Consider the following 13,279-nt stretch of genomic DNA (forward strand, 5'->3'; position numbering starts at 1 on the left):
ACATCTTTTACTTATCTACTGCCATTTCTGACTTGTCACATCTGCCATGCATGATATGCACATGTGGATATCCCAAGGAATCATCTCGTCTGTGTGTTACTGTCTCATCTATATAAGTTGAAATCGGTCTTGATGTTGGAAGGTAGCATGAAATGATGCAAAATACAAATAGTAAATACATTAAAACTAAAGCAATGGGTCTGTTTTAAAAACTTAAGGAGTAGCAAGTGCAGATTAGGCTTGGGTTGTATCTATTTTTTTATACCCTCATACTCTCCTGATATTTTACTAGGCTATACCGTATTTGTGTAAAAATTGATTAAAACGGCTCAACTCGACTGCAGTCCACTGTACTGTAGTACTGTCTTAACGCAGGCAGAGCGACACTGTTCCTACAGCTGAGAAACAACACAAACACACACACAGGAGCTCTGCTTTGGTCTTTAGAAGCTGCACCTTTTATTCACTGACAAACTCAAACCTACACTGTACATTTACAGCGCTGTCACTGTGCGTCAACTTCACTGCTCACCTTTTCCTCCACTCAGGACAAATTCACCATCATTCCCTGTCGCCTTTAACTGTAATTAGTCTGCCACTCAGCCTCTCTTATGCTAATTTAACACACTCCCCACATTATGCTACTCAGGCCCACTATGCCTAGTCTGCAGTGTTTGCTGACTTACCTTTAGCATCAGGACAAAACCCAAAATACTCCCAGGGCAGATGCATTGATCTTTTTTACTAGTTAGTCCTGTAACTTTATCCCACAGACAGCATGTTTGTCTAAGATGCGCTGCAGCACAGAGACTGAACCCTGCTGGCAGAGGCTCCCCACTACAACACAGCATCTCCCCATCGACTAAATAGTAAGAGGAGTGTCTGTATTTAGGACGGTATTGAAAATCATACTGTTGGGACTTCTTAATACCCCAGTATACAGTAAAACATTTATACTGCCCAAGCTTAGTGCAGATATTTGTTAACTATAGGGGGTAACAGCTAAAAAAGATATGAGAAAAATAAAATTAAAATAAAGTACAGATGCCTGATAACAAAGTATTTGTACTTCATTACTTCCCATCTCTGATCCAATCACATACTTTACAGACACACACAAACTGTCTCCTCCTATTGTTGGACTTGCTGTCGATTCACCGTGTTGAAATAGATTCAAGTCTTTGATGTATCATTGTTGTCAGTGCTAACCAAATCACTGCTGTGCATGAAAGGAACCCCCTCGGGTCTCCAAAAGAGACAGCAGACTTTTCTTTTCACTACCTTTCTCGGAGCCAGATATCCACAGAAGTGTTAAGAGTGAAAAGAGGAAAACATGGCTGCATGTTTAACAGGGCTTTTGTGTACCTTACCTCCGCTTTTATTCTCCTGTTTTCCAACAAAAGGAATTTCTTTGTCATTTTTTTGCTGTTACACCACTCCTTTTCCTGCTCAGAGCCCCTTTGTTACTACAAGGGTGCGTTTGAAATGTATCTTACAGAATTTAAAGTGTGTGCGTATTTTCCTGTGAGTGGATTCTTTTACCTTGTTCTGTTCGTACTTTCACGCCCTAACAATAGGACTGACAAATGGAGATACCTCAAAAGCCTCTTCAAAATGACATGACCGATTTTCCACCTCATTTCACCACAACAAACTGCGCTACCGGGGCATTGTGGCATTGTCGCTTTGCAATTTTTGAGTGGCACAGTCAGTCCTGTGATCCCAGCAGACATTTTGCTTTTATTGTAGCCCTTTTAACCCCTGTTTCCGCTCTGTTTTGTCCCCGTCACTGTGTCCACAAGTCAGGGCGGGAGAAGTGATAGTTGGCAGTGAGTGTATTGAATTGTATGGTAATCGTGCTGAGAAAAGGGCATGCGGTGCGGTTATGATTCTAATGAGACATGGAGGAAGCAGGCTGACCTCTCCAAGCGGCGGGCTGCAGACATTCATCATCCCAAACACACGCTGGCTGAAAGGGGTGAGGGTGAGAGGGAACTGCCCTCTATTGGGAGCAGCGAAACACTGCAGGTGAGCCAGAGGATTAAGCGAAAGAGAGGGGAGGAGAGGATGAAAAAGACGAGAAGAAAAAGACACAGTAATAAAGACGACATAGAAAGAGACAGATTGAATAAGGAGTGAAGGGGAGTTGTATTGTAGTGTTCAGCACTAAAGCCCTGATTGTTTGCAGCTTCATTGTAAAGCACGACTGTCTGTTGCAGATAATTGATTTGGCTGTAATTGTACACCATAAGCGTAAACCACATAATCACTGCAGTCACTACCCCCTGAGCCCAGCATGTTGTCGGGGAGTGGAGGATATCCCACTGCGGCTCTGGAGCACTTTTCTGTCTGAGAACGAAATTGAAAAGGAAAAGAGAGTGATGGATGGACTTGAGCTCCAGCAAGTGACTCATACTCTACTCACAGTCCACAGCCACACACCTAAAAGTAGGGATTTCCAGCAAGTCAGTTAATGTGGGTAAACATCTAGAACTAGAACCTGCAGTATGGGTTGTGTGTGAGATGTTTGCTCTCAGCAGTTCCCCCATTTTGCTTTTGGTGCTTAACTCTGATGAAAAGAAAATGAGTTTCAAAGAGCAAAAACAAGCCTAGAAATTTTTAAACGGCGCCCTGCATGAAAGCATGGTTGACGAAATGCAAACATAGTGTTTTTAATGTAACAGCTATGTAGTTTTTTTGTAGTTATGTCATCACAACTCATTTTGGAGGAATGCTTTTGATTTCAAATGTTTTTTTTTATGAATCCATTCGCAGCTTTTGGACTTTTAGGTCCAAAAAGACTTTAAGATATCAAATGTTTTTTTCAGGAGGGCAAAGTCTGAATCTGCCCTGCTGTGCTTCTAACTGGCTAGTGCTTGTTTCCTTTGTCGGCTAGGTTGGTTAGGTCTAACCTTGAGGTGTGTTTGGCTAGATGTGGGTAATAATATCAGGGTAAACTAATCCAAGGCAGAGTAGGGCGGGTCACGACTTTACCCTTCTGGGAAGTAAAAGTTATAGCTCTATGTGAAAAAGCCATAGTTCTGTGCCTAATAAATGTATTTTTTTCAAAATAAAATGGCATGTTTTAGAGTTCATGCTGTTTAATCAGCACCTCTGTATGCCACACCCGTCAGGTGGATGGATTCTCTTGGCAAAGAAGTGCTCACTAACACAGATTTTTGTGTCCATAGAAAAAGTCAGAGATTTTTTTTTTTTATTTCAACTCATGAAAAATGAGAACAAAAGCAAGTGTCTATTTTTGTTGTATTTGCCACCAGAAACAGAATTTAAATTACATTATTTAACTAGAATAATTGTGCTGAAAAACTGAATGAGAAAAACAAAGCGTGAAACTGAATTTAATATTATGAAATGAAATTTAATTCATTTGCTCTGAAACTATATTTGATCCCTACAGAAAACTGACTCACTTCTCACAATAGACCTTTTTGACAGCAGCTATATTGATATGAAATAGCAGGTAAACACAGGTGTCGCCAATGATACTAATTAATGTCCTGTTCCAGTCAGTGTCACAGAGCTCTTCCACTCCAGTCAACATTCACAATAGCAGCACCCTGAGTCTGTTTGACCTTAATTAGTATCATTCGTAACACCTGTGTTTACTCCACTATTTCATGTCGAAATGGCTGTGGTGAAAAAAAAAAGGTCTATTCAAATTCAGTTTCTTGCAATTCAATTTTCTACTGAACTATTCTTTAAAAACATGTCACAAATACAAAGTTTCTTTTTTTAAAGGCTCAGTAATTTTCTTAAATGGCAGTGCTCTGAAGTTTTTTTGTTTTTTTTTTTAGGAAACATTGTTCAAACAAGAGTAAATATTGCTTTTTTGGACTATTTTCAGACCGGGGTTACTACACATTTGGTGCTCTACTGATTATTCAAGGCAGCAGGAGTGGGCATTTCTAACAGACTGGCCCTGTTTTCAAACCTAACACCAACTCCACCTGTAAGTTAACATAAAAAGCGTGAGATTAAACCGTACCATACTAGAATCAAGAATGACATACACTATAATCACTACACGCGTGGACGTACGCCGACAAGGATTTAATACAATCTGAAAGCAGTAAGAGTGCTAGATGCTACAACCTGATACGGTCCACTAAACGCACAATCAGCAGAAATACATAGGCTCTAGTAAGACACAGTATATAATAATACAACAGCTCCACCAGAATGTGCACAGCCACAATAAATAATCATAAATAAATGTGCCAGTTCCAGATGGCCAATCTGTCACTGGTCACAGTGCAGCTCTATGGAACAGAGGATTAAAGGGACAGTTCCAAAATCAAAAATATATATTTTCCCTGGCCTGTGGTGCTATTTAGACATCTTGATTTTTTTGGCATGTGTTACAGATATCAACCAAAGAGCCGATACAATAGGGCTAAATGGCACTCAGCTCATCATGCAACACGCACAAAAAAAAAAAAAAAAAAGACAAATTCAAAACCAGTGTCTCCTTCAAAAAATCATGACCTGGTCGCTCAAGATAACACTCAGACCTAAGAACTCATTTCTTCCTGCTGTGAAACTGGAACTACTGGAACTACTTTCTGTGCCTCCACGAAACTGCTCGCAACAAGGTGTGTGAATTATCTTCAGTAAACAGGCCATGATTTTTGGAAAGAGACACTGGTTTTGAATTTTGCAAAGGTATTTTTTAGTATTTTGAGCAACCAAAGCCAAGTTCCATTTATTCCCATTGTATAAGAGGGAAGGCAGATATTTCTACAGCCGATTATCTCCAAAACTCTGCAACTCACCAAAAAAATAATCTAGATGTGTAAATAGCTCTACAATTGTGCAATTTGTTGACTATAACAACTTTCAGTTTTATCCACTTTCACCACCTTTTTCATTTAGTCTAAGTTGAAAAATACAAAAAAATGTTTCCATTCGTAATTTATGGTGGGAAAGAAGTGTTTGCATCTGTTTTGGGTAAAAAAAAAAGGGGGGGAGAGAAAGTCACTCGAGGATTTTCCACAGTGTGACAGCATCACAAAGAAGCACCACCCACTGTGCTGCACAACACCTCAGTATACCTGCATAATTCCTCTGTGCTCAAACAGAATTGTGTCATACTGTGTAGCCAGATTCACACCAATATTCACCTATAAATCCCTGCGAGCCAAAAGCTCCTCACTGGTATTTGGAAACATATTAAGTATAATTCATGAACATTACCATCAGCTTTTCCCGCCTGAACCAGAATTGCTATTCAAGCTGTTTTCATCCGCACTGATTTTCGGCTTCCAAAAATGTTTCTCCCTTATAGTTTCCTACCAGAGTGGATCCTTAAATCTGCACTTTGAAGTGAGGCTAGCGTCTGAAGTGCGAACACATAAAGGGGGGTAAGTTGGGGGGGTGGTTTTTAAATACAGGCTTGGCCAAAATATGTTCAAGGGAAACCTTGGATCTTACCCTCCAACGCCCCCCTCCTCATGCTCAGTTTGGGCTCTCTCCAGCCTTGTTTTAATTGTGTGACAACCAAACAACAAACATACTGCTCAGGACAGAAATAAAAGGAGTACATTAAAAAAGGCAAGATGCATGCGTCTATTGCCTCTTTGAATTGCCTTTAACTTTTTTTTTTTTGTTTTGTTTTAGCTTTTTATGGGCCACTTCTAGATCCCCAGGTGTGAATTGTATTTTTCACGACAGCATGTACATCTGTGGTTGCTGGAAAAGGTGTTGCATCGAGTTTTGACTGTGACAGAGAACACCTGAAGGAGAGGCAGCAGCTTGATCAAACCTAGCGTTCGGCAAATCAAATAAGTTTGGAGGATTTTACTTTGCATTCATTGTTTTTTCTGCTTTGTTTGCATCTCCATCAGCTGAGAGAAAATTATTTGCTCAGCCCTGGCAATCTCTGCAAGAGAAGCTCCATATTGCAAGGAGGAAAAAATAAATTGCTTTTTTTTTGGCCAACATCATGCCTCTGCGCGGATGTGAGAATGAATTTCAATAGTGCCGCGATTAGTTTCATATCAGATTGCGAGATGAGGGATACGTTGCTTACATTTTAGAGGAAAAAAATAACATAGCCTTATGCAACATCTGCATGTGATACAGAAGAACCATCCTCTACTCGTGAAATATTTGTGTTGTATATTTTCTTTACACCTGATTAAAATGTGCAATTAATTCTCAGTCGTTGTTTATCAGTTCTTTTCTTCCCCCAACAGCATACGCTCCTGTTAATGGATGATAAAGAACAATTTCCTTTCTGTTTTCCCTCTGTTTCTGTCTCCACACCTTCTTTACACCAATTTTCTTTCCTGTTTCGGCTCTATTTTTTCCTCATCCCCTTTCCACCTTCTCTTTTTGTTCACTTTTGTTCACATGCTTTCATCCCTACATTCATACTATCACTGTATCTTTGTCTTTTTCCTTCCTTTACCTCATTTATTTCCCTGCTACTCCCTCATCCCTTTTGACTCTCACCTTATTCCTGTCTTGTTATCCTTTCTGATTGCCACCTATCTTTCTGCGCTCCCATTTCCTGCCCCTCCTCTTTTATCTAAATCCACTCCTGACTTACACAACTTCTCCCTCTCTCTCCTCGCAGAGTGGATGCAGCGGGCTACCAGCGAGTGCTGCAGGTGGACCTGGAGGTGAACGGGCTGATGGTGATTCAGGGGGGAAGGGAGGTGACGTGGCAGGTTGAGTATCCGCTCACCCGCACCCTGACCAGTGAAGTGCCGACCCTCATCCGCCTGGCGCCGCAGGACCTGGGTGGCATCGTGCCATTAGCCATGGTGAGGAGAGGGGGTAGAGCTACGGAAGTGGGGAGCTTATCTGTATACAGACATTTGTGTATCTCTCAACACTGGGCTGCACCAACAGGTTAGATCTAAACAGAGCAAAACTAGGTTCAAGATGAGTAAATCCAGATTTAAAATTAAACAGCTCTGTTGCAGAATTCAGAACTCTCTGTTTAGAAAAATTAAAATAAAAGTCACACCATGATTTAATTGGGGTTAAAAAGGAATGTGTTGAAATAGTCACTTTGGTGCTGCAAAATCTATATTAATGCAGGTTAACACTCCACTATGTCCAGAGAGAATACTTGATTCTTATTGGTGGAATAGTGTGTGTTGTTTTCAAAATACCTGGCAGCTCTAAAATATCATCCACATAACTCTTCAAAATTAACATGCAGAAGCAATATTGCACCAGTGGTCCATCTGTTCAAATTTAAGTTCAGCAACATGCATTTTAACATAAACTTGGACCTTTTCAGGTGCACCAGAGACCAATTAGAAATGGAGGAATGGAAAACCTGCCTGAACCATACAAGCAGAAATTCATTTTCTTATAAAAAATAAAAAAGAGAGATGATCCGAAAAGGACCCAGGGACAGTCAAACTCGGTCCAGATAGAACTGAGCATAATTAGACTCGATCCGAAACAGAGACAGAATACAAACAAAGCGGAAAAAAGTCAAATTACAATACCTGTCCTTTTTTCCAAGTCTGCTGATGATGCTTTGACGTTGACAAGTATTCAAATCATGCCTTAATTCTGTAAAAATACTACATTAAAATCATGCATTGAAACTTTTACTTGAGTAAATATACGTTATCATAGTTAGGTGCTGCATATCAAGAATAATTGTGTACTTAAAGCATTAAAAAGTAAAAGAAAAAAAATGGACACTGTGACTAAACTATCAGATTATTATTACACATGCATTAATGTGCAAGCAGCATTTTACTGATTTACTTTGTTGTGATGGAGCTCATTTTCAACTGCAACTATTGATTATTTTCCAAATGGATAAATTTCCTGATTATATTCTCGTTTAATTTGTAGTCACAGTCAGTTACCCAGAGCCCAAACAACTAACCTGATTAGACTAAATATAATTTGGGTCTTGGTAACGATGAACCAACTGCACCTGTGAAACCCTCCAAGGGCAAAAAACATCCAGTGCAGCCGCTGAGTATTTTGTGTTTTCCATGCCTTTGGCTACATTTAAGCACATTAGTTGAGAAATGCAAAAATGACAGATTAAGTGCTGAGTTTCAGTTTACAGAGCCTTTGAGGGCCCTTACTGTGTGAACTGTGTAGCAGCATTTTTTAAGTGCACCAGGACAATGATCCTGAACAAACAGACAAAGCAGCCAGGGATTTTTTATGGCCAAACACTGAAAAGCACTTGACTGGCTGAGTTAGTCAGCTGTCCTAAATCCAACTGAGCATATTTTTCGCTTGTTGAAGACGAGACTGATGGTGAAAAGCAGAGCATCACCAGAGAAGGCACCAGTGTCCTCTGATGTCTAGCAGTCATGGACTTAATAACTCAAATTGAATCTGAGACTCCACATCATAGTCATTGTTTCATGTCCGAGTCAGTGTGCTGGAGAACAGAGCCAACATAATAAGAAACATCTCCTAACACTTTATAAATTCCTAACTGTGGAAGCATTAGAAAGCAGAGAAAAAAGGATAGAGAAGGAAAAAGAATTAAACCTCAGATTAGAATAAAAGTTAAACACCCACATTACATCCTGCTTTTCCAAGGATGATCGTTTTGGCCGTTACTTGGCAACCGGTTCTTCCACTTGTTGAGTGCAAACACTATCACATTAATCCAAAGAGTAAAAAAGATGGTGAACAAACACAATGTTTCTATTTAAAGACTGTATTTTCCCATTAAATGAACAAAGAGTTATTATACTGCATATTTGCATATTGTTCATGCAAGAAAGACCTCCTCAGTGACTAACAACGGATATCACTTTGTCTAAGAATCATCCTCTGCTTTTTGCAGATGACTTCTTCTACATCGCAGGTTATGTATCATCTTTTGTTGTCTGATTGTGCCAAATGCAACAAAGTGTGTACAGTCTTCATTATTAGTGATTTTAAAAAATGTGATAAATTATTATTATCCATTGGTCCCTTAAAAAGTGATGCCCAAGTATTTTTAACACAAAGCTTGTCCTTGTTAATTGTCAGTAATCTGGTTAATACTGCTCTCAGAGCTTGCTGACGGAGAAGTTAATTGAGTTTGGATTTAGACAGTCCAAACATGGATGAATTGGCAAGTGGCTTCAGATTGCTAATTGTATTATGATAATGACTATGCAAATTGTTTTCCCAAAATGAAAGGAAAACCATTCGGTATGCTGCATAGAGATAAGAATAGTTTTAATTTTCCTCGTCGATAGCGGCCACGTAAAAATCAAATGCCTTGGAGCAGTCCATAAACTTTCATTAAGGCAATTTGGTGAGGCAGCAGTTCACCGCTGATTTATGGTTTCTGGCCAGGAGAGTAGCCTCGAGAGTTTGACTATATTTCTTAACTTTTAATGTCTTTTTAAAAGTGAACAGCTTTCTTTGTCAATGTTGGAATTGCTTTTTTTGCTTAATAAATAGACAATGCAATTGTTACGTAATGCACACCTGGTAGACAAGTGTGTACAGGAGCGAAATGCAATGAAGAAGGTGTTGATTTAGAAATGCAACATTGCATTTGAATAAACTTGTCAACTTCATTTAATAAATATAAAAAACAGGAGGGTGCTACCTAAATGTTAAAGGCACAGATTGCAGGATTTTCACAAACAATGTATAGACTCAGAAAATAATCCCTGTCAGTCATCACTCATGACCCACCACACATGGTGTCTGTATCTGCAGAGACATTGCTCTCTGCCTGTGTTTTCTTATTTTCTCATTATTTTGCTGTGCTAGGGACATTTCTGGGCATCAGCCTTTGGGCAGTGGTTTGTTTCCCCCAGCCAACAGTGCACAGGTTTTGAGGTATAAAAACATCATCATCATGTCTCTTTCCTCTGCTCTCTGTCTGTGAGAGCTGCAGAGAGCGACACACACACACACACACACACACACACACACACACACACACACACACACACACACACACACACACACACACACACACACACACACACACACACACACACACACACACACACACAGTGTCAGGATGAAGGATCACTTCTGCTATATTCACACAAAATGAGGAGGTGTAGGTGTGTTTAGTTTTTCTTTAGAATGGAATAGAAGAGATAACAAACAACACGAATACACGTTTTTCTGATTCACTGCTTTGTAAAGCTACTCAGTCACTTCATTCACTCTGTACTTCTCATTACCACCACAACTTTGAGACTCATTACAACTGACAAATTGTGCATATTCCCGCTTTAATAATGATAACGATGTCCATCTATATGTTTTTAAAATGATAGTCACACTTGAGATATATCTAAAAGGACAAGCAACAAAAATTATAACATAAGACAAAATACTGGGCAATAACAACACTTAGTCCAAACTGAGATGGATAAAACCATCAAGATAAAATCAATAAAATGTGTCTTGGGACCAAATTAGATTCTCTGACAGTTGAGGCCCAATTATATTTAGCCTTTTAAGGATTTGAACATCTATTTCAACATTAAATAAGCAACTTTATTGCTGAAATCTGGCACCATGACGAGGTAAGTGACTCAGATCGGATTTATAAAGGCTTACTCAGAGTGTGGAGTAGGCTAAAGTGGTCAGTTTGTAGAATATATTGATATATATACTGAACATAAACCAGTAAAATGTTTATCTGTTACATCAGGAACAGGAACAACAGGAGCAAAGAACAGCAACGCTACTCGACTGCAAACAAAGCTTCAGTAAACATGGCAGACAATTGTATTTGCTTACTGTCACCCAGACAAACAGCTGTGAACTTGCACTGATGATTATTGACCAACTCGTAATCACCAAAGAGGAGAAGGGACTGGGTCACTTCTATAAGATTGACAAAATGATAGTGGAAATGGATAAGAACATCAGTGGAGCGCGCGCGCGCACACACACACACACACACACACACACACACACACACACACACACACACACACACACACACTTTATCACTATCCATTAAGTGTAATTGCTTTTATGTACACTTTTGCACATTTATAGTTAGAGACTGTAGCTCCACCTCCCTACACTCATTTGTTTTTGCATGTAATTCATTTGCCAAGAAAAAGAGGCCAAATGCACAATAAATAAAGTTAAAGATGAATTTGACTGACAGCACTTTTTTTTTTTTTTTTTTTTTTTTAATTTTCTATAATATTGTTATTTATGATATTGTGACTGCCCTCCCTTCAAGTTTATCCAGCTTTTTTGTTAAGTTACTCTAGAGTTAGAGTAACTTATAATTTTATGTTGCTCCAACTGATTTTGAATTTTGTGACTTCTGGCTAAAAAAAATGTTTGAAAACCCAAAAACGGCATTTGTTGTGATTGGCTCTTAGTATTTTGTTATTGAGGTTGATGGTTTATAACAGATTAAGATGACATTTTCACCATGTTTCACCATGCCATGTTTCTCAGCTCAGCTGTGCTTCCTTGTCCATCAGTGGAGAGACTGACGTCTTGTGGCACATGCTGTGCACTACAATACATCTCCTCACTGCAGCATCTCAGTATCATATTGATAAAAAAAAGAGGGGTATGGGGTATCTGTATTTTTCACAGCAACTGGAAATCATACTGTCACTATTTCCTATTACACTGGTATACCGTATTACCTTGATACCACCCAGGACTATGTTTTAACGGTAGATAAGTCTACAAATAGTTTGATTAAACTGGATGTTAGTGTTTGACATCAATCTCAACCTTTGCAGCAGAACTTGTAGGTATACACCGAACACTTGCTGACACTCAGCGGTGCTCGTCTGTGTACAGAATGCCCGACACCTCCGTTCAATAAAACTCTCAGCTCACTCTGATGGCTTCTGGCCTACACTCCCACGGAGAAGCACACGCATGCACACACTCATATAGTCTGCCAAACATAACATACAGGAGGATTTTGTGCTGTCTTGGTTTGACAGCTGCAACTGTCTTTAAACTTTAGGATGACTGAGTGAAACTGTGACAAGTATGTTAATTTCACCTAGGGCTGCCCTTGATACAAGACGGTTCGAATCATTAGTCGGAGCCCACCTAGTCGACTGAGATTCTTCCAGTCGAGCATTCGATTTTATTTTTCCTTTGTTAGGCAGTGTGCGTAACAGTTACAGGATAAAACACAAGCTTACAAAAATGCACAGGGAAAACATTTCAATGACGAATTAAAGGCAATCATAAATATAATTTTATATTAGCAGGAGCACTTATTAAAAAATATCCTCCGGACCATATGCGCTGCAGGTTGACTGATGAAAAAAGGTGACAGGAGAAGGTGGCCGTAAGCAAAATTTCAGTTCTTGATTTTTTATCTGCATCACTGCACACAGAGCAATGTAACAGCATGACAGGCTGTAATCTTAACAGAGTCTCAAAATCACCACAAACCACAAAACTAACTGTGATGGAAGAGGAGAAGAGCGACAGAAGCCTGACGTGCTGTCATCCGCCTCATCCAGGCGCACCTGCTGGGTGTGCAGAGCAGGTGATGTTTGTTTGCTTGTTGTTTGTGCTCGTTTTTGGCACTGAAAGGCTGAGATTGTTATTGTTAGTGTCTGACAACACTATGGACAGGATCATGACAGTGAGAGACAGTCACCAACTCTGGTTTGGTTGGAATAAATCCTTAGTTCATGGCACGGAGGAGTGTGGAGTGTGCAGCGAAGGTGATGCTGGACAGCAGCTGCAGCCTCTTAGTCAGGGACAGCCCAAATTGTAACCATGGAGAAAGGTTCAAGGTAATTAGGTAACATGATATTAAAATGTTCAAAGAGAGTAGGAAAGAAATGGGGGAGTGTAAGAAAACCAAGTAAGGGAGACAGCAGCTTTAGACAGAAAGAAAATGGTGGCCACTCAAGGAACAACTTGGCAATTAAGTTGTTACCAAAGGTTTATTTCTTAAACTCAGACATCCAGCCTCCTGGTGGCTGCAATCATGGCATAAAAGCAAGAAAGCTAAGAACTAGATATTATCCAGCAGCTGCGGACAAAGCCCATCATTTCACAACAGGTCCTTTTCCAGGATAATAAAACAGAGCAATTTGTACTGTAGTCCAATCGATGACTCACAATATTCTGTCTTTTGTGGCTCTACTGGACATTTTAGAACGCTACATCAATGCCGAAGGCACAGCAGAAAACATTTGTCTTAAGTAATTTAACAGTCAGTTTTAAAATTTAATTTTTTCAGAAGATGGGAGAAAAATTCTGGCATTAGAATGAGATAATTACACTCGTTCTCACAGCAGTTTTCCTTCTTTCAGGAATATTTGATGCCTCATTTTCTTCAAACAGG

At 39.6% G+C, this 13,279-nt stretch overlaps 1 protein-coding gene across 1 annotated transcript in view; it reads left to right on the plus strand.

The window, feature by feature from the left end:
- Positions 1–13,279, plus strand: part of LOC146308258 (transmembrane protein 132C) — a 205,625-nt gene that overhangs the window by 149,897 nt on the left and 42,449 nt on the right. The window contains exon 5 of the mRNA XM_084746052.1: positions 6,599–6,788. Within this exon, the coding sequence (XP_084602178.1) occupies positions 6,599–6,788 (190 nt within the window). The remainder of the gene's footprint in view (positions 1–6,598; positions 6,789–13,279) is intronic.

The sequence above is a fragment of the Lutjanus erythropterus genome, chromosome 20 (genome assembly GCF_056507025.1).
Source record: "Lutjanus erythropterus isolate fLutEry1 chromosome 20, fLutEry1.hap2, whole genome shotgun sequence".
In the NCBI taxonomy this organism is placed as follows: domain Eukaryota; kingdom Metazoa; phylum Chordata; class Actinopteri; order Lutjaniformes; family Lutjanidae; genus Lutjanus; species Lutjanus erythropterus.